We start from the raw sequence: 22,180 nt of genomic DNA, 5'->3' as shown, positions 1-22,180 counted from the left end.
CTCTTGCCCCCCTGCCCCTCCCCAAGCCAGGTGGAAGCTCGCAGGCAGTGGGCAATAGCAGCAGCAGAGATCCTCCTGGCAGGGCTGCTGAGCGAGGAGGGGGACAGCTCGGAGCAGGTCCAGGGCAGCGGCAGCAGCAGCGGGGATGAGAGCGCCTATGTGTCCTGTGAGGAGGAACCAAAACCTCTGGTGTCAGGCAAAGGCACAGGACACTTGGAGCTTACTCCCCAAAGCGGAGATCAGCCGGCGGCCAACGGGGAAGACAGGATGAGCCAGGAGCTGTCAGAGGACGGCAGTGCCATCATTATCCGCACCATCTGGGTGAACCCGCGCTACCCACAGCTCCTGGGGCATCCTGACACGCCGCTGCAAGAGGCGGCTGGGGACCTGCCCAGCACATCTCGAGCCCTGGCAGCTCCCAGGCACGCCCGGCCAGCAGTTGCTGCCCTGGCCGGAGCTCTTGAGCACGGGGAGCCGCCTGTGCGTGCCACTGCCTTGCCACAAGAGGTGGCAGAGGCAGCAGCTTCTGCTGGCCCTGGCGCGCAGGCGGCGGCAGCAGAGAGCCGGGCAGCGGCCCCGCACAGCCCCGGGGCCCGCGGCCCGGCTCGGCCGCGCTCGCTGCGCCGCGGCTCCCGTGCCATCCTCAGCAGGGTGGCGGCTGTGCTGCGGCCACGCAGCCAGCAGCGGGGGACACAGCGGCGCCTCCATCAGGGCATGGAGGCAGTGGCGGCAGCGACAGCCCCCGCCGCAGGGGCACAGAGCCGGGCGGCTTCCCCGCAGGGCTCCAGCTGCCCCACCACACCCTCGCCCACTCCGCTGGAAGCTCTCGGTGGGCAGGGGGCAGGGGCAGCACTGGGGGCTGTCCCGACAGCCCCAGATGGTGAGGAGGAGGCCTGGGAAGCGAGCAGCCCCAAAGAGCTGTCCCAGGGGGAGCAGGACCCAGACCAGAGCTCCAGAGAAGGAGAAGTGAGGCCTCCTGTGAGGCCAGGCGAGGCCGGGGCTGAGCACAGCAACCTTCACCCGTGCACAGCCTCAGGCCAAGGCCCGGCCCTGCCCAGCAGAGCCCCTCACAGCGGCGCAGAGGCCTCGACTCCAGGCCTGGGTCCAGAGGTCTGCCTCCCCAGCCCCTCGCCAAGCCTGCTGGAAGCTCCCAGTGGGCTACGGTTAGGATTAGGGTTAGGCTTAGCGTTAGCCTTAGGGTTAGTATTAGGGTTAGGTTTAAGGTTAGGGTTAGGCTTCCTGTTTGGGTGAGCCTTAGTGTTGGGGCTAGGCTTAGGTTTAGGGTTAGGGTTAGGGCTCATGTTACAGTTTGGCTTAGGGTTAGGGTAAGTGCTAGGGTTAGCTTCTGCAGGGACAGAAGCTGAGCCATGCCTTTCACTTCCTCCAACCGCGGAGGGCTCTGGCTCCAAGGAACCCAGGACTGTCTGCAGAGGGGCCAGCACTGTCCACAGCATGGCCTGAAGACTCTGCAGAAACTCCTGGTTGTAGAAATTTGTAATGCACCCTGCTGGAAATAAAGATAACAGGATGAAGGCCATCTCATGCCATCTATCTCTGTTTAATTTATGAAATACAGGTTGGGGTTCAAAATAGGAAGTGATATAAAAAAGCCAAGGGATTTACATTAAAAGTCCTAAGGGCTTGAACTCTGGGTAACCTCTTTTATTGAAAATTGTTATCAAAACCCTTTTTGGTTTTGATAGACAATATTATTCTACACTAGACTGGAATATGTTCCTTAGTCCGTTGAGTTGTAGCTTTTGCTAAGTTACAATGGTTTGATGGATGCTTTTGTTGAAATAAAAGGACAGAATGAATAAATCGCAAGTGCTTGTTCTTTTCATTGCCCTGTAGTCATGGATTTGGGGGGGAAATCCTGGAGCCCAAAGCCTTTTGGTCCCCAGGGTGGTGCAGTGTGTGTGATGTGGGGCAAAGGAGAAAGGCGCTGCCTGGGCTGGGAGGGATGAGGGCACACCAAGCCCCTGTGCCTTGTGGCACAAGGCATTAGGTGGATGCTAGACCCCATTCTTTTGTGTCCATTTTTCTCTTTTTAGCACCTTCCTTTCCAGACCGGGTAATGCACAACTTTGGAATCATCTCTCTTCATGTTCTGAAGTATCTCAAATGAGCTCATGGTCCCCTCATGATGAGTTATCTGGGACTTCCTTGCAGGTAGCAGTGGGTTTGCATACCCGAGATGAAATTTCATGACAGTCCTTTCACTGGGCCAAAAGGGATGAACAACTGGAAGTTTGGATCACCTAAAGGGAGTCCAAAGGCCCTGAGACTCTTCTGTTTTGGTAGAAAAAAACCCAGGTATTTTCCCTAGAAAACGCTTTCTTCTTTGAGGGAATCTGCATTAAACTTCCCAAGAACTGCAAGGCTGCCCAAGCCACTAAACAAGGAAGAGTTCTGCATTTAACTTCAAAGTCACAGTCCTTGAATATCATCTGAACAGAGGGGACACTTTTTTAGTGCGGGCAAAAATCCATCAGCTTCTTGAGGAGCTTTAGGCAACTCCCAACCTTGATTCTGCAGCACTGAGCACAGCCAACTAGACCTGGCAGATAAAGGGCAGATCTGTCTTTGTACCTGTGCTCCCTGACTGGTATTCTCATGTGTGCTAGCATGACTGGAGGATCCTGGCAACAGTTTCACCTCCAGCAGGGCCATAAGGATGTGCTGAGGCTCAAGCTTTTAAAACCACACATCAGGTCCTGTGCTTGGGGGTACTTGCCCTGCGTGTAGGGAGCAGTGTGCTCATCCAGGGGAAGTAAACATGTATCCCTTAGGTCCGACTTCTCTTCACCCTTTCTTCTGACCTGAAGCATGAGGAACTGAAGGGAAACATTCCCTCAGGAAGCGGACACGAACTGCCCCAGGGCTGTGGATGTTGTCGGCCCTGGCCTGGGCTCAGGGAAGGTGGCTGATGCTTTTGCCATTCACCTCCTCTGCCAGGAATTTGTAGTTTACACAGTCACACGCCGTTATGTGGTTTCTCACCAGTTGTATGGATATGAGAAGTCACCATGTTCCAGAACTGGGGATGGTGGTGTGTTAGGGAGGGAGACGGGGGCTGCCCACAGGATCTGGGCGCTCCCCACACAATCCCGGCACTGCCCTCAGGAGCCGGGTGCTGCCCTCAGGATCTAAGAGCTGCCCGCAGGATCCAGGCACTGCCCACACATTTAGGGAACTGTGCTCACGTCCGGGTGCTGCCTGGTCGATCTGGGCATTGCCCTCAGGATGCAGGTGATACCCACAGGAGCCAAGATCAGCTCACACGATCTAGGTGCTCCGCACAGGACTGAGGAACTGCCTTCAGGATCCAAGCTCTGCCCGGACAATCCGGGCGATGCCCTCAGGATCTCAGCGCTGCCCACAGGGTCCAGGAGCTGCCCTCAGGATCCCGGCTTTGCCCACAGGATCCAGGAGCTGCCCACATGATCCAGGCACTGCCCGGGGAAACCGGGAGTCGCCCACACGATCCAGGGTCTGCCCACACGGTCCCGGCACCGCCCACACGATCCGGGCTCTGCCCACACGATCCGGGCTCTGCCCACACGGTCCCGGCACCGCCCACACGATCCGGGCTCAGCCCACACGACCCCGGCCCTGCCCTCAGGACGCCGTCCCGCCCCCACGGCCCTCAGGGCAGGAGGCGGGAACGGAGGGGCCTGAGGAGAGTGCGGGCGGCGGCGGCAGGGCTTGGTTTGATTTGTCTTTTTTTCTTAATGTCCAGGGGCTGTGAACATCCTCATTTTTCCTTCTCATGCAAGCCCAGGGCATACAGCCTGGGGAAACCACCCTTTAACAGAAACAACCACATTCTACCAATGTCCCGAAGGAATGGCAACAGGAATTTACACACTGGGCTTTGCCTCAAGGGCCTGGACCTGCAGCTGTGCCCAGAAAAGCTGCAGAAAGGGAGGTGAAATATTTAGAAGCATTCAAAGACGGACTCCTTTAGCCCATGCCACTCTTAAGTCAAGCTTACTGCATCAGTTCATATCACGACAGAACTGAGCCTAAGGGATCCTGACCACAATCACAACTAAACCCAGCTTCAGCCCAGACGTCACAGCAATTCAGAGCAGCATTTGAGCAGTTCGTACCTTTCATGAGATGAACCAAATGTGGTATTCTTAGACAAAGATACAACAAGGAAAAGGCACACTTGAAAGGGTTTGCAGTGTAGGACTTCCAATGGCTAGAGGAAGGAAATCTTTTGAATTCAACTGAAGCCAAAGAGACACTGAAACAGTCCAGGCCATCACGGGTCTTTGCTCACTTTGGTTTCAAAATTCTATTCCAACAGCTCATCAGCAGATTCTTTTCCTTTCCGTCCTGAACCTTGTGAGCTGTCCTGTGTATTACTCTGCGTTATACAGTGAGAAAGATGGACTCCTGGTCTGTGCCCAGATCCCTTGGGGACACTTGGGACCCCACCCAGACCGTTGCCCTTTGTGACGTGGGGCTTGCGTGTGTCCAGACCCCATTGTGACATTTGGGGGCGTGCCCTGACCAGGACAGTATAAAAAGGGGCAAAGAGGCCGGGGCTGCCACTCCCAGGAGAGCAGCTCCATCAGGAGACAGCATCTTCCCGGGGGACGGCAGTGTCGGAGCGACTCCGAGATGTCCACGGACAAGGAGATGAGCACCGACAAGAAGGCCAAGAAGAAGTGGCTGGTGTTTCGCCGGGGGCAGAGGGTGAGGGATGGGCAGGACGCAGCTGCCTCGGGGCCAGGCCGGGCTTGGCATCAGGGAGGGAGCTGCGCCGCCAGAGGGGCCGTTTCCACCCCGGGGGGCCCCTCATGCTCATCCTTCTCGTCCTCCGTACAGATGTCGGGCTGTGGGTCATGGGCAGCACCTCGGGAGGCCGAGGAGCACCGTGGCTCCTGTGCTGGCCCTGGTGCGCAGGCGGCGGCAGCAGAGAGCCGGGCAGCGGCCCCGCATAGCCCCGGGGACCGCGGCCGGGCTCTGCTGCGCTCGCTGCGCCGCGGCTCCCGTGCCATCCTCAGTAGGGTGGCGGCTGTGCTGCGGCCACGCAGCCAGCAGCGGGGGACACAGCGGCGCCTCCATCAGGGCATGGAGGCAGTGGCGGCAGCGACAGCCCCCGCGGCAGGGGCACAGAGCCGGGCGGCTTCCCCGCACGGCTCCCGCCGCCCCACCACACCCTCGCCCACCCCGCTAGAAGCTCTCGGTGGGCAGGGGGCAGGGGCAGCACTGGGGGCTGTCCCGACAGCCCCAGATGGTGAGGAGGAGGCCTGGGAAGCGAGCAGCCCCAAAGAGCTGTCCCAGGGGGAGCAGGACACAGACCAGAGCTGCAGAGGTGGAGAAGTGAGGCCCCCTGTGAGGCCAGGCGAGGCCGGGCTGGAGCACAGCAACGTTCCCCCGTGCACAGCCTCAGGCCAAGCCTCAGCTCTGCCCAGCAGAGCCTCTCACAGCTGGGCAGAGGACTCCAGCTCTGAAGCAGTTCTGGGTCTCTTGCCCCCCTGCCCCTCCCCAAGCCAGGTGGAAGCTCGCAGGCAGTGGGCAATAGCAGCAGCAGAGATCCTCCTGGCAGGGCTGCTGAGCGAGGAGGGGGACAGCTCGGAGCAGGTCCAGGGCAGCGGCAGCAGCAGCGGGGATGAGCGCCTATGTGTCCTGTGAGGAGGAACCAAAACCTCTGGTGTCAGGCAAAGGCACAGGACACTTGGAGCTTACTCCCCAAAGCGGAGATCAGCCGGCGGCCAACGGGGAAGACAGGATGAGCCAGGAGCTGTCAGAGGACGGCAGTGCCATCATTATCCGCACCATCTGGGTGAACCCGCGCTACCCACAGCTCCTGGGGCATCCTGACACGCCGCTGCAAGAGGCGGCTGGGGACCTGCCCAGCACATCTCGAGCCCTGGCAGCTCCCAGGCACGCCCGGCCAGCAGTTGCTGCCCTGGCCGGAGCTCTTGAGCACGGGGAGCCGCCTGTGCGTGCCACTGCCTTGCCACAAGAGGTGGCAGAGGCAGCAGCTTCTGCTGGCCCTGGCGCGCAGGCGGCGGCAGCAGAGAGCCGGGCAGCGGCCCCGCACAGCCCCGGGGCCCGCGGCCCGGCTCGGCCGCGCTCGCTGCGCCGCGGCTCCCGTGCCATCCTCAGCAGGGTGGCGGCTGTCATCCGCCAACAGAGCTGCCAGCTGGGGACACAGCGGCGCCTGCATCAGGGCATGGAGCCGGTGACGGCAGCGACAGCCCCCCGCCGCAGGGGCACAGAGCCGGGCGGCTTCCCCGCAGGCTCCAGCTGCCCCACCACACCCTCGCCCACCCTGCTGGAAGCTCTCTGTGGGCAGGGGCCAGGAGCAGTACTGGGGGCTGTCCCGACAGCCCCAGATGGTGAGGAGGAGGCCTGGGAAGCGAGCAGCCCCAAAGAGCTGTCCCAGGGGAGCAGGACCCAGACCAGAGCTCCAGAGAAGGAGAAGTGAGGCCTCCTGTGAGGCCAGGCGAGGCCGGGGCTGAGCACAGCAACCTTCACCCGTGCACAGCCTCAGGCCAAGGCGCCCGGCCCTGCCCAGCAGAGCCCCTCTCACAGCAGGGCAGAGGCCTCGACTCCAGGCCTGCTTCCAGAGCGCTGCCCCCACAGCCCCTCCCCAAGCCTGCTGGAAGCTCCCAGTGGGCTATGGTTAGGCTTAGGGTTAGGCTTAGCGTTAGCCTTAGGGTTAGTATTAGGGTTAGGTTTAAGGTTAGGGTTAGGCTTCCTGTTTGGGTGAGCCTTAGTGTTGGGGCTAGGCTTAGGTTTAGGGTTAGGGTTAGGGCTCATGTTACAGTTTGGCTTAGGGTTAGGGTAAGTGCTAGGGTTAGCTTCTGCAGGGACAGAAGCTGAGCCATGCCTTTCACTTCCTCCAACCGCGGAGGGCTCTGGCTCCAAGGAACCCAGGACTGTCTGCAGAGGGGCCAGCACTGTCCACAGCATGGCCTGAAGACTCTGCATGAAACTCCTGGTTGTAGAAATTTGTAATGCACCCTGCTGGAAATAAAGATAACAGGATGAAGGCCATCTCATGCCATCTATCTCTGTTTAATTTATGAAATACAGGTTGGGGTTCAAAATAGGAAGTGATATAAAAAAGCCAAGGGATTTACATTAAAAGTCCTAAGGGCTTGAACTCTGGGTAACCTCTTTTATTGAAAATTGTTATCAAAACCCTTTTTGGTTTTGATAGACAATATTATTCTACACTAGACTGGAATATGTTCCTTAGTCCGTTGAGTTGTAGCTTTTGCTAAGTTACAATGGTTTGATGGATGCTTTTGTTGAAATAAAAGGACAGAATGAATAAATCGCAAGTGCTTGTTCTTTTCATTGCCCTGTAGTCATGGATTTGGGGGGGAAATCCTGGAGCCCAAAGCCTTTTGGTCCCCAGGGTGGTGCAGTGTGTGTGATGTGGGGCAAAGGAGAAAGGCGCTGCCTGGGCTGGGAGGGATGAGGGCACACCAAGCCCCTGTGCCTTGTGGCACAAGGCATTAGGTGGATGCTAGACCCCATTCTTTTGTGTCCATTTTTCTCTTTTTAGCACCTTCCTTTCCAGACCGGGTAATGCACAACTTTGGAATCATCTCTCTTCATGTTCTGAAGTATCTCAAATGAGCTCATGGTCCCCTCATGATGAGTTATCTGGGACTTCCTTGCAGGTAGCAGTGGGTTTGCATACCCGAGATGAAATTTCATGACAGTCCTTTCACTGGGCCAAAAGGGATGAACAACTGGAAGTTTGGATCACCTAAAGGGAGTCCAAAGGCCCTGAGACTCTTCTGTTTTGGTAGAAAAAAACCCAGGTATTTTCCCTAGAAAACGCTTTCTTCTTTGAGGGAATCTGCATTAAACTTCCCAAGAACTGCAAGGCTGCCCAAGCCACTAAACAAGGAAGAGTTCTGCATTTAACTTCAAAGTCACAGTCCTTGAATATCATCTGAACAGAGGGGACACTTTTTTAGTGCGGGCAAAAATCCATCAGCTTCTTGAGGAGCTTTAGGCAACTCCCAACCTTGATTCTGCAGCACTGAGCACAGCCAACTAGACCTGGCAGATAAAGGGCAGATCTGTCTTTGTACCTGTGCTCCCTGACTGGTATTCTCATGTGTGCTAGCATGACTGGAGGATCCTGGCAACAGTTTCACCTCCAGCAGGGCCATAAGGATGTGCTGAGGCTCAAGCTTTTAAAACCACACATCAGGTCCTGTGCTTGGGGGTACTTGCCCTGCGTGTAGGGAGCAGTGTGCTCATCCAGGGGAAGTAAACATGTATCCCTTAGGTCCGACTTCTCTTCACCCTTTCTTCTGACCTGAAGCATGAGGAACTGAAGGGAAACATTCCCTCAGGAAGCGGACACGAACTGCCCCAGGGCTGTGGATGTTGTCGGCCCTGGCCTGGGCTCAGGGAAGGTGGCTGATGCTTTTGCCATTCACCTCCTCTGCCAGGAATTTGTAGTTTACACAGTCACACGCCGTTATGTGGTTTCTCACCAGTTGTATGGATATGAGAAGTCACCATGTTCCAGAACTGGGGATGGTGGTGTGTTAGGGAGGGAGACGGGGGCTGCCCACAGGATCTGGGCGCTCCCCACACAATCCCGGCACTGCCCTCAGGAGCCGGGTGCTGCCCTCAGGATCTAAGAGCTGCCCGCAGGATCCAGGCACTGCCCACACATTTAGGGAACTGTGCTCACGTCCGGGTGCTGCCTGGTCGATCTGGGCATTGCCCTCAGGATGCAGGTGATACCCACAGGAGCCAAGATCAGCTCACACGATCTAGGTGCTCCGCACAGGACTGAGGAACTGCCTTCAGGATCCAAGCTCTGCCCGGACAATCCGGGCGATGCCCTCAGGATCTCAGCGCTGCCCACAGGGTCCAGGAGCTGCCCTCAGGATCCCGGCTTTGCCCACAGGATCCAGGAGCTGCCCACATGATCCAGGCACTGCCCGGGGAAACCGGGAGTCGCCCACACGATCCAGGGTCTGCCCACACGGTCCCGGCACCGCCCACACGATCCGGGCTCTGCCCACACGATCCGGGCTCTGCCCACACGGTCCCGGCACCGCCCACACGATCCGGGCTCTGCCCACACGGTCCCGGCACCGCCCACACGATCCGGGCTCTGCCCACACGACCCCGGCCCTGCCCTCAGGACGCCGTCCCGCCCCCACGGCCCTCAGGGCAGGAGGCGGGAACGGAGGGGCCTGAGGAGAGTGCGGGCGGCGGCGGCAGGGCTTGGTTTGATTTGTCTTTTTTTCTTAATGTCCAGGGGCTGTGAACATCCTCATTTTTCCTTCTCATGCAAGCCCAGGGCATACAGCCTGGGGAAACCACCCTTTAACAGAAACAACCACATTCTACCAATGTCCCGAAGGAATGGCAACAGGAATTTACACACTGGGCTTTGCCTCAAGGGCCTGGACCTGCAGCTGTGCCCAGAAAAGCTGCAGAAAGGGAGGTGAAATATTTAGAAGCATTCAAAGACGGACTCCTTTAGCCCATGCCACTCTTAAGTCAAGCTTACTGCATCAGTTCATATCACGACAGAACTGAGCCTAAGGGATCCTGACCACAATCACAACTAAACCCAGCTTCAGCCCAGACGTCACAGCAATTCAGAGCAGCATTTGAGCAGTTCGTACCTTTCATGAGATGAACCAAATGTGGTATTCTTAGACAAAGATACAACAAGGAAAAGGCACACTTGAAAGGGTTTGCAGTGTAGGACTTCCAATGGCTAGAGGAAGGAAATCTTTTGAATTCAACTGAAGCCAAAGAGACACTGAAGCAGTCCAGGCCATCACGGGTCTTTGCTCACTTTGGTTTCAAAATTCTATTCCAACAGCTCATCAGCAGATTCTTTTCCTTTCCGTCCTGAACCTTGTGAGCTGTCCTGTGTATTACTCTGTGTTATACAGTGAGAAAGATGGACTCCTGGTCTGTGCCCAGATCCCTTGGGGACACTTGGGACCCCACCCAGACCGTTGCCCTTTGTGACGTGGGGCTTGCGTGTGTCCAGACCCCATTGTGACATTTGGGGGCGTGCCCTGACCAGGACAGTATAAAAAGGGGCAAAGAGGCCGGGGCTGCCACTCCCAGGAGAGCAGCTCCATCAGGAGACAGCATCTTCCCGGGGGACGGCAGTGTCGGAGCGACTCCGAGATGTCCACGGACAAGGAGATGAGCACCGACAAGAAGGCCAAGAAGAAGTGGCTGGTGTTTCGCCGGGGGCAGAGGGTGAGGGATGGGCAGGACGCAGCTGCCTCGGGGCCAGGCCGGGCTTGGCATCAGGGAGGGAGCTGCGCCGCCAGAGGGGCCGTTTCCACCCCGGGGGGGCCCCTCATGCTCATCCTTCTCGTCCTCCGTACAGATGTCGGGCTGTGGGTCATGGGCAGCACCTCGGGAGGCCGAGGAGCACCGTGGCTCCTGTGCTGGCCCTGGTGCGCAGGCGGCGGCAGCAGAGAGCCGGGCAGCGGCCCCGCACAGCCCCGGGGACCGCGGCCGGGCTCTGCTGCGCTCGCTGCGCCGCGGCTCCCGTGCCATCCTCAGTAGGGTGGCGGCTGTGCTGCGGCCACGCAGCCAGCAGCGGGGGACACAGCGGCGCCTCCATCAGGGCATGGAGGCAGTGGCGGCAGCGACAGCCCCCGCGGCAGGGGCACAGAGCCGGGCGGCTTCCCCGCACGGCTCCCGCCGCCCCACCACACCCTCGCCCACCCCGCTAGAAGCTCTCGGTGGGCAGGGGGCAGGGGCAGCACTGGGGGCTGTCCCGACAGCCCCAGATGGTGAGGAGGAGGCCTGGGAAGCGAGCAGCCCCAAAGAGCTGTCCCAGGGGGAGCAGGACACAGACCAGAGCTGCAGAGGTGGAGAAGTGAGGCCCCCTGTGAGGCCAGGCGAGGCCGGGCTGGAGCACAGCAACGTTCCCCCGTGCACAGCCTCAGGCCAAGCCTCAGCTCTGCCCAGCAGAGCCTCTCACAGCTGGGCAGAGGACTCCAGCTCTGAAGCAGTTCTGGGTCTCTTGCCCCCCTGCCCCTCCCCAAGCCAGGTGGAAGCTCGCAGGCAGTGGGCAATAGCAGCAGCAGAGATCCTCCTGGCAGGGCTGCTGAGCGAGGAGGGGGACAGCTCGGAGCAGGTCCAGGGCAGCGGCAGCAGCAGCGGGGATGAGAGCGCCTATGTGTCCTGTGAGGAGGAACCAAAACCTCTGGTGTCAGGCAAAGGCACAGGACACTTGGAGCTTACTCCCCAAAGCGGAGATCAGCCGGCGGCCAACGGGGAAGACAGGATGAGCCAGGAGCTGTCAGAGGACGGCAGTGCCATCATTATCCGCACCATCTGGGTGAACCCGCGCTACCCACAGCTCCTGGGGCATCCTGACACGCCGCTGCAAGAGGCGGCTGGGGACCTGCCCAGCACATCTCGAGCCCTGGCAGCTCCCAGGCACGCCCGGCCAGCAGTTGCTGCCCTGGCCGGAGCTCTTGAGCACGGGGAGCCGCCTGTGCGTGCCACTGCCTTGCCACAAGAGGTGGCAGAGGCAGCAGCTTCTGCTGGCCCTGGCGCGCAGGCGGCGGCAGCAGAGAGCCGGGCAGCGGCCCCGCACAGCCCCGGGGCCCGCGGCCCGGCTCGGCCGCCGCTCGCTGCGCCGCGGCTCCCGTGCCATCCTCAGCAGGGTGGCGGCTGTGCTGCGGCCACGCAGCCAGCAGCGGGGGACACAGCGGCGCCTCCATCAGGGCATGGAGGCAGTGGCGGCAGCGACAGCCCCCGCCGCAGGGGCACAGAGCCGGGCGGCTTCCCCGCAGGGCTCCAGCTGCCCCACCACACCCTCGCCCACTCCGCTGGAAGCTCTCGGTGGGCAGGGGGCAGGGGCAGCACTGGGGGCTGTCCCGACAGCCCCAGATGGTGAGGAGGAGGCCTGGGAAGCGAGCAGCCCCAAAGAGCTGTCCCAGGGGGAGCAGGACCCAGACCAGAGCTGCAGAGAAGGAGAAGTGAGGCCTCCTGTGAGGCCAGGCGAGGCCGGGGCTGAGCACAGCAACCTTCACCCGTGCACAGCCTCAGGCCAAGGCCCGGCCCTGCCCAGCAGAGCCCCTCACAGCGGCGCAGAGGCCTCGACTCCAGGCCTGGGTCCAGAGGTCTGCCTCCCCAGCCCCTCGCCAAGCCTGCTGGAAGCTCCCAGTGGGCTACGGTTAGGATTAGGGTTAGGCTTAGCGTTAGCCTTAGGGTTAGTATTAGGGTTAGGTTTAAGGTTAGGGTTAGGCTTCCTGTTTGGGTGAGCCTTAGTGTTGGGGCTAGGCTTAGGTTTAGGGTTAGGTTTAGGGTTCATGTTACGGTTTGGCTTAGGGTTAGGGTAAGTGCTAGGGTTAGCTTCTGCAGGGACAGAAGCTGAGCCATGCCTTTCACTTCCTCCAACCGCGGAGGGCTCTGGCTCCAAGGAACCCAGGACTGTCTGCAGAGGGGCCAGCACTGTCCACAGCATGGCCTGAAGACTCTGCAGAAACTCCTGGTTGTAGAAATTTGTAATGCACCCTGCTAGAAATAAAGATAACAGGATGAAGGCCATCTCATGCCATATATCCCTGTTTAATTTATGAAATACAGGTTGGGTTCAAAATAGGATGTGATATTAAAAAGCCAAGGGATTTACATTAAAAGTCCTAAGGGCTTGAACTCGAGGTAACCTCTTTTATTGAAAATTTTTAGGAAGCCCTTTTTGGTTTTGATAGACAATATTATTCTACACTAGACTGGAATATGTTCCTTAGTCCATTGAGTTGTAGCTTTTGCTAAGTTACAATGGTTTGATGGATGCTTTTGTTGAAATAAAAGGACAAGATGAATAAATCACAAGTGCTTGTTCTTTTCATTGCCCTGTAGTCATGGATTTGGGGGGAAATCCTGGAGCCCAAAGCCTTTTGGTCCCCAGGGTGGTGCAGTGTGTGTGATGTGGGGCAGAGGAGAAAGGCGCTGCCTGGGCTGGGAGGGATGAGGGCACACCAAGCCCCTTGTACCTTGCAGCACAAGGCATTTGTTGGATGCAGGACCCCATTCTTTTGTCCCCAGTTCTCGTCCTAGAGTGCTGGCTTGGTGCAGAGGTCATTCTGGAGGATCTCTGAGGGAAGGAGTGCTTGCCTGGCTTTGCAAATGGGAGCTCCTCAGCTACCAGGAGGAACAGATCTGAGAGCTGGCCGTGCCCCAGCATCTCTGTAATTCATAACATCTGCACTTTGTTTCCTGGTTGCTCTGCAAGTGCAAGAAAATCGATAACCGAGTGCAGAAAATAAAAATCTCTGCTTTCAAATGAACATTGTAGCCATGAGAAGAAGGAGAAAGGAGGTCAGATCTAAGGATGAATTGATGTGAGCAAGGACAAAGATGCCTCCATTCAGAAACAATTGCCAGCTGCTCTGCTCCTCACACCTTATACCCTCTCCTGCTCAAAAATCCAGGTCCCTGCAGGAATGGCCCTGGGAGTGCAGGAGCCCCAGAGGCCTCCTGCCCTCATGCAGGTGAGGAGCCTGGGAAGCTTGAAGAGCGTCAAATGCACACAAACAAAATCCCAAAGCCTCCTGTTTTGCCAGCCAGATAAGCACTGCAAAACACAAAACCCGCACAAACACTGAGCACACCGAATGAGGGAACTACAGAGTCATTTCAAAAATATTTGCACCCCTCACTCTCCTCTCTGCAGAGCCCCTTTCCAAAGTAGAGGAGTACTGACTGCTTTTCCAGCAATCAGCTGCTTTCAGTGCCCAGGAATAATTGGCAAAAACGGCTTCTTTTAGGTACCTTAGAGATGAGGCAATTAAAAAAGAATTAAACTGTCATTTCTAACTTGCAGCACAAGAGGGATGTGCAGTTGTGAAATAATTCAGAGCTACTGCTGGCAAAATACTCTTTTCACCTGTCTGCTGCAAAGAATAAAAGGGCAAGAAGAATTTTTGGCTTTTTTTCCCCCTTTCTTTCTTGTAATTAGTTTCTAGTTATTGCTGCATCCCCAAATGCCAGAAGCCAGGGATTTTCGAAACCCCTGGAGAGAGAGATTTAGTGCTTGGTACCTGGTTTATCCAGCCTCACTTGGTGACCAACAACATTTTGCCAGCAAGGTTTCCCTGCTCAAGTGATTCCCATGAAGGGCTCAGAGCTTCCTTTTCTGGTTTATTGCACTGGCTTGAAAGGTCTTTCCTAGCACCTGATTCCATTTTGGGGACGGAACAGAGGAAGGGCTTTCCCCTTGTGTTTTGGTGGCTCAGACCTTTATTGGATGCAGGACCAACAAGGGCTCTGCTGCCAGCACTGCCCCCTGCACTTCGGGAGGTTATCCCACATTGCTCAGATGTTTCTTGTGCATTTCTTATTCTGCCCTTCACATGGTCAAAACCTGCTGAAGAGCCAAGCCCCAGTCTCTGACCACCTGGCCATGCAATGCTATTGAAGGCATGGGAATATATCTATGACTGATAATATAGAAATGTGCTTCTAATAATTGTGCTTTTATTGTTACAGAATTGTAGCTGCCAAGGATGGGGGAACCCAGCTGTATTTTTCACTCTTGCAGTGATCACTGTGTGATCATTACAGGCTGGATGCTGTGTCACAGTCTGCAAACAGAGAAGGAAATTATGTAGGTAAACCTGGGAATATTATTTGTGTTTTCATGAGCTCCCCTGTGCTGTAGCTATTTTAGAGCTGCTGTTACATCTCAATTGACTAAATTGGAGATAAATACTCTCTTATCTAGTTATGAATGCCATGTACAGTCTAAAAGACTGCACCAGGTGAAAAACAACCCCAGTCTTCTGGATTTGGTGCCAGTAGCTGAGGCAGTGTGGTGTCAGTGCCCTGCTTTTCCCATATATTAGCTCTAAGGAAGATTTTTTTTTTTTAATGAGGGTGGTGAAATGCTGGCACAGATTGTCCAGAGAGGATGCCTCATCTCTGGAAACATTCCAGGCCAGAAACCACGGAAGTCACTGAGCCATTCCGTAAGAATCCCTTGCAGCCAGCAGGATGTGTGCTGGCAGCTTGAAGAGAAACAAAACAAATCACTGTTCCTGCTCTCAGGTGGAAAGCACTGGAACAACAATTCCAATATATCCCTTAATGAGAAAAGGAATTTATTGCTCTCATGATTTCTTCAAGCAGAAAAACAAGAAAGCCATTACATGAACTTCAGTAGCACATTGAGCACACTCTCCTCTGGAAAACAACATTCCCACGGAGCAGGGGCGGTTCAGCAGCACATCCCACAAGGAATTTACAAGTGGGCTGCACTCTGGTGCAGAGACCTGTATTAGCTGGTTCAAGGGCTTGCTCCCATTCCAGGCCTGCTCTTTGAAGATGGCTCTAACTTTGCACAAGTCCACAGCAATTTTACTGCTCAAAGCATCCGACAGCTGAAATAATCCAAAAAAAGACATCGTTCTCCTTCTATTTCCAGATTGTTATCCTAGGGAAAAAAAAAAAAAAAGCTCTTTGTCTGCTGTTCTCTTGATGAGAGCTCAGCCCCTGCTCAGTTTCAGTCTGGAAGGAGGAAAAGTGCAGTGGGAGCTCCTTGTTCCAACAGAAACTCCACAAGATCAGAGGCAGATGAAGCCTCACTTGAAATAAAAGCTGCCTCCTCCAGAGATACCAGTGCCCTTTGCTGGGGTTAACTGACAAATCATGGATTGCTTGGTGCTCCCTGTTTACATGGGAGACTCCTGCTTCAGACTTCTCCTTGCCAGGAGAAGACAAGCAGTGGAAGAGGAGGAGGATGGTATGCAGGGGAGCACAGATTGTACCAGCAGCAGCTTTTCCTTTCATCAAAGTGCTGTATCTACACTCCTCAATCATGGACATACTTACCTTCAACACCTTTGGTAGCAAAGGTTAGCAAATTTACCATCAACATCTTTGTTAACAAAGTAAGAGAACAGTACCAATTGCCAAGGATTGTCTGGTGATTCCAGGTCAGTGAGGGCCTGGAATCTTCAGGGCTGGAGCTATTCTACCTTCTTAGTTTTGAGAACTCTTTTCTGTGATGGAAATGAATTCAGCAGAAGTGATATAAGGAAGCAACAGGAAAAACAGCAAAAAGCAAAGGGTATTTCTATGTTTCATTGTTGACAAATACTATCCAGTGGTCAAATCAAGATCCTCTGCCTAGCTCAGGGCTCCAGCCCTGTGTCCTCCAGCTCACATCCAAGGGCTTCCTGTAATGCCCTGGCAGTGATGGCTCTGTGAGCATAGTGCCAAAGGAATTGTGTCTTCCATGGCCTCCTCAGATCCAAATGAGCTAACAGATATTCTGGCCCCTCTGGCCAAAGAAAAATTACTTCTGCTGAAAGCAGACCCTTCAAACCCTCCCTAATGCTGCAGAACAGGTCTATCTGCCCCATATCAGCTACATGTCATGACTGGCCGTGTCTGTTTTAGGCTATCACCCACTCTGACTGACACTGTGAGAGGGTCAGGGTGTAGGAGAGACTTCCAAACCTTTATGTGAATAATGTGAAGTGCAGAAGTGCTGATCTCTGGGTTAAATTAAGCTCCACGGGGTTTCCTGTACCTTGCACAGGAATTGTGGAAGTTTCTTTGAGGCAAGTTCTACACGCTTTTCCCAGAAACTATCATACATTTTAATTACTCCTTTCACACATCCAAGCACTTTATTTGCAAGTCAACCTTCCAGGCAAGTGTCTTTTTAATAACTTTTTAGTTAAGCCTGGTACTTTTCATTTCACCAACCATTGACTCTTCCCATCTAACAGATCTCTGCTCAAAATACTTCCACCATTATGCCAGAGGTACAAATTCCACTGACTGCTAGTACTAAAAAGCAGAATAACTGGATGTTCCCAATTACCTTAACTGCCTAAGCAGAACTGTCACACAACATAAAGGTGTGCATAAGTGGTGCAGTTTAAATGAATATTAAACCACCCTACAGCAGGACCATCCTCATACCCAAAGGAAAAGCAGGATGATGAACAGGGGAGATTGGAGCTGATAACTTTAAAATGGGATTAGAAAATGAGTGTGGAAACGTAATGCATGATAGCCTCTGGAACAGCTTTGTCACTTTGCTGTCTGCCTTTTCTCCAGGTCACTTCAGATGGTGCTGAACAGCACGGTCCCCACAGAGCATCACTGGTGACCGCCCTCTGCAGGTCACTCACCCACAGCCAGCCAGGATTCTTTCCATGCAAAGATCTTTCCTCTCTTCGAGGCTGCACAGCCTTCAGAAAAGACTGAGCTGTTGCTAAGGAGCCCCATCAAAGGCCTTTGCAAACCTAAAACCGAACTGGAGCTTCCTGCAGAGGGGAGTTTGGAGAATTCTCACTCAGGGCCCAGCCATCCCAGAATTACAAACACACCCAGACTACAGAACACATCCCTCAGGGCAGGATGCACACTGGTTCCCTTATCTGGAGATGTCTTTGAGGAATGAAGTGGAAATGATCCATTAGTGACACCAATTAGTCTCCCATGTATAATCAAGCTAAAGTTCTGCTGTGAGCAGTGGTGGATCTTGATCTGAGCCAAGAACCTGACATCAAACACAACAGAACCCGCTGTGTGACACCTGCTCAGCTGCTGCACAGGTGGGAGGTGCTGAGCTGCCATGTCCCTTTTTATTCTATGAAATATGGAAACAAACAGCACAACCAGTACTTTATATTAAATAACCTGATAATAAATGCAAACATACATTACCCTGGAGCTTCACCTTCATTCTGCTGCACAACCTTCCACTGAAAAGGCAGAAAGCCCTGGAAAGAAATTAATGAAATATGGCAGCTGGTAAGGAAAAAGGAAGCAAAGAAGCAAAACCTTCTGACATGGAAAAGAAATTCAGGCTGCAACTTCAGGACAAACTGGATGCTTCTACCACAGTGGTTAAGAGCAAATTTAAAGTCATTATTAAGTTTCAAAGTTAAAGCCCCATTGCTGACACTGAGGCATTACAGTTACAGCAGTTACAGCCTTGGAGGATTTGTCATCACCTGCCCAAGTCTGCCAGGCTAATTCCTAAGGAAATTTTTCTTCACTAACCATTTGAATCTAAATCAAAGTGAAGAGTCTGACAGACACTTTGGGCAGCACTTGGACACACCATAGAACTTGCTTTTGTTATAGGAAGCTTCCCTATGAGTGAAAACATTTAAATGAAGAAGGCTCCTGTGCAATGAGGAGCAAGAGTGGCTTCAATTTGGCCTTTTGCTCTTTGAATTTTGTGTCCTCAAACATTTCCTTCCACAATACTCAGCTGGTTAGATTTAGTGTGCATGGTTCCGTCAGAGACACAAGTGTCACCCCAAGAGCATGCACGACCATAGCCAAAAAAAAGCTTTCCCCATTATTAACCCATCACTCAAAAGTGCATAAAGTATAGAAACATTCTGAAATACAGCTGGTAACTGTTGTGTTTATTAAGGAACTGGTTTGTAAGTGGAGTTTGTTTTTTGTTTTTTTTTTTAATAACCAACATGATACTTTCCCTTCCAAATAAAAAGAAGTGTAACAGAAAGAAAAACTCGGCAAAATACAAGGAAAGAAGGGACAGAGAGACAACTCTGGAGTGTTCTAACTTAGTGAGTTAACAGATCTCCAAACCCAGTGTCAAAGAGCCATCATCACACTCATAAGGGCAGGGCCAATTTATCCAGTGAAGTCTCCCAGCCTCTGCTTGCAGATCCTGCCCAAAGCGGATGCATTGCCAGTCCAGCAGAGACAGAGCAAGCACATGCGAGTGTTTTCAGTCTCCTCAAGTCTCCCATTTCATTACTCAGGGGTAATTAGATTATTTTCTCATACAAAGCAGTTTAAAGCCCAGCCGTGCAATCAATTTCCAGAGGTCCCTGTGATGCAGCAATGCTGGGCAGTGGGTCTGGACTGGGCAGAGCACACACCACAGGGTGCTTTTCCAGCCCATCTGAGCAGACCTCATTCAGGTAAAAAGCAACCACAGAGACCCCAAATTAAGGTTTGTCCAACTTGTGTGTGCGCTCATGCCTCCGTAGGGTCCCTGACTCGGTGAAGGAATGCCCACAGAAATTACAGGAGTAGGGCTTCTCTCCAGTGTGGATGCGGTGATGGCGCTGCAGCGATGCCAGCCGGGTGAAGGTCCCTCCACACTCCTCGCAGTAGAAGGGTCGTGCCCCAGAGTGAGTCTGCTGGTGCCTCTTGAGCCTGAGCAGCTGCACAAACGCCATGCCACACTCCTGACACTTGTAGGGCTTGTCCTCCCGGTGGATCACCTTGTGCTTGGACAGCAGATTGGGCTTATCGAAGCCTTTACCGCACGTTGGGCACGCGTAAGGTTTGAAGTCATCCTCCTGAGACTTTGGGTTTGCAGGACAAGCCTGATCTGGGCACTCAGCATTGTGCTGCTGGCCGTGGTGCACCACAGACCAGGGGTTCCTGGCCATGCCGTTGGCCAGGATCACCATGGAGCGCTCGATCTTGTGCACGTTGCGCAGGTGCCTCCAGACGTCGGCCGTGCGGATGAAGCCCTTGTCACACTCGGGGCACTTGTGCGGCCTCTCGCTGGAATGGATCAGCTTGTGCATGCGCAGGTTGGCGGCGCGGGAGAAGCCTTTGGCGCAGATGGGACAGCGGTAGGAGTTCTCCAGCAGGTGAGCTCGCCTGTGCTCCTGCAGCTCGCTCACTCCACGGAAGGAGGAGCCACACTTCTTGCATCGATAGGGCAGAGCTTCCTCGGGGACAGGCTCCAGCTCCTCACCAAGCACATCTCCCAGAGCGGCGCTTCCGTTGTCCTCACGGAGTTTTGTTATCATCCGTGGTTTCCTGGAGTGCTCAGAGGAACAGTGATCTAAATCCTCATCCTCTCTCTGCAGGTGGAAGCTGGTGCTGGAGGGGGGAAACTCCCCAGCTGGGCTCTCACCTTGTTTCTGGCAGTAGGTGTCACAGGTTTCTTTGTCTCCACAGGAAAGCTCCTGCTTTTCTGCAGGTCCAGCAGAGTTTCCAGGAGGACTGCAGGAGTAATTCATGTCCACCTCCTTCTGTGGCCTACAGCTGTGGCCCACCTGCTCTGTGGCCTTTCTGGGATAATTTGAATTCTTCCCCCCTGTGTCACAAATGTTATTCTCACTCACATCCATCCTGTGATGCAAACACTGTGTTCTTCGAAGTTAAAACTCTAGCTCATCATCACCCAGAACTTTTTGTCCTTCATGCTAAGTCCATCTCATTCTCAGCTCTTCTGACAGTCCTCCCTAGAAAATAAAACACCTGTTTCATCAGTGTTTCTTCTGATATTATAAATTTAGAACAGTGAAGGTATTTTTCTGATTCAAAGAAAGGGGCAGGCTATTAGATATGCAAAAGAAACAGAATCATCTACTATTGGATATGTAGAAAATATACATTCAGCACATAAAGCATAGACAATGTTCAATAAAGTTAAATCCACTCTCATCAGCCAGCCTTCACTACCAAATACAAACTGATAATTCTGATTTTAAATTTTCCTAAAGATGAGAAATTACAGTATCCCAGAATGGTTTGGGTTGGCAGGGACCTTAAAGACCATCTCATTCCAACCCCCTGCCATGAGCAGGACACCTTCCACTATCCCAGGGTGCTCCAAGCCCCATCCAACCTGGCTTTGAACATTTCCAGGGATGGGCCAGCCACAGTTTCACTGTGCACCTTGTGCCAGGGCCTCACCACCTTCACAGTGAAGAATTTCTTCCTAATAACTAATCTAAATCTCCTCTCTTTTAGTTTAAAAATATTTCCCTTTGTTCTATCTGTGTAAAATGTTGCTCTCCATATTTTCTGTAAAATCCCTTTAAGCACTGGAAGGTGGGATAAGACATCTCTGAATATAAGTATACATATTAATGAACACATATATGTAAAAACATAAATGTTTCTACATTTACACGCGTACATAAATGTAAAACTTGCCTATTTAGTTTCGGCAGGCTTATCAAGTGCAGTGATCAAGGCAGTACAGCGATGTGCATTAAGTGAAAGCTCTTATTCACATTCCAGAAAGGCTGGCTCCATCAGCAGCACAAGCCACGCTTTCTTCTGCTGGAGACATGGAAAACAATCTGGATTAGTCCTCATTAGTCACTGCCTGGAACAGCGTGGCTCGACTCACCCCCACTCCAGCCATTCCCGACAATTTAATAAGGAGCTGCTAACAGGAGTATTCCTCACCTCCAGCCCTCCAGCTGAGCTCCCGATGCCTTTGGGGCGGGAAAACTTTCTAGGGGATGCTGGCGCTGCTTGGCTTAAGAAAACTCCATAACCACGGCCACCCAGAAATAGGGGGTGTGGAAACCACGACGTGGGCTGAAAAACAATAATATCAACAATAAAATACATACACATACATATATATGTATATATATTTTAAAATAATAATTTTGTTGTTGTTGTTCCAGGCAGTATGACCCCCCAACTTTTCCCGGGTGCCCTTTCCGTGTTCCCCGGCCCTACCTGAGCGCTGCGGGTCCCGGTGCGGCCCCGCGCATCCCCCGCGCATCCCCCGCGCCGGCGCGGAGCCCGCGGCAGCGGCACCGGCGCAGTGGCGGCTCGGCCGGGCTGAAGCTGCCAGCAGCGGGGCGGGACCGGACATCGCGTCCCCTCCCCAGCCACTGTGTCCCCTCCCTGGCCACCGCGTCCCTTCCCCGGCCACCTCTCCCCGCCCGGCTCCGCGGCCGGACCCTTCCTACCGCCCCGGCTCGGGGATCCCGGTGCTCCAGGAGCCTGTTCATGGAATCATGGAATGGTATGGCTCGGAATGTCGTCTCGTTCCAGCCCCCTGCCGCGGGCAGGGACACCTTTCTCTAGACCAGGATGCTCCAAGCCCCATCCAGCCTGGCCTTGGGCACTTCCAGAGATCCAGGGGCAGCCACAGCTTCTCTGGGCAGCCTGTGCCAGGGCCTCATCACCCTCGCAGGGAAAAAAATATCTCCCAATATCTAATTTAAACCTACTCTCTTTTAATTTGAACCCGTTCTCCCTTGTCCTGTCACTCCAGCTCTTGCAAATAGTCTTGCCTCATCTTTCATATAGGCTCCCTTGGGGTACTGCAAGGCCACAACTAGGTCATCCCAAAAGCTGAACACTCCCACTTCTCTTGGCCTTTCCTCATAGCAGAGGTGTTCCATCCCTCTGATCACCTTGATGCCCTTCTCTGGACTCACCCCAACACGTTCAATGCCCTTTCTGT

General features: G+C 54.1%; 1 protein-coding gene across 1 annotated transcript; it reads right to left on the bottom strand.

Moving 5' to 3' along the window:
* Nucleotides 1-18,950: 18,950 nt before the first annotated feature.
* Nucleotides 18,951-19,982, bottom strand: ZNF648 (zinc finger protein 648). Its single transcript, XM_030952969.1, has one exon. The coding sequence runs from the start codon at nucleotides 19,980-19,982 to the stop codon at nucleotides 18,951-18,953; it is 1,032 nt and encodes a 343-aa protein (XP_030808829.1).
* Nucleotides 19,983-22,180: the final 2,198 nt, after the last annotated feature.

This window comes from Camarhynchus parvulus, chromosome 8 (genome assembly GCF_901933205.1).
Source record: "Camarhynchus parvulus chromosome 8, STF_HiC, whole genome shotgun sequence".
In the NCBI taxonomy this organism is placed as follows: Eukaryota; Metazoa; Chordata; class Aves; order Passeriformes; family Thraupidae; genus Camarhynchus; species Camarhynchus parvulus.
This window is presented reverse-complemented; position numbering and strand designations above follow the sequence as displayed.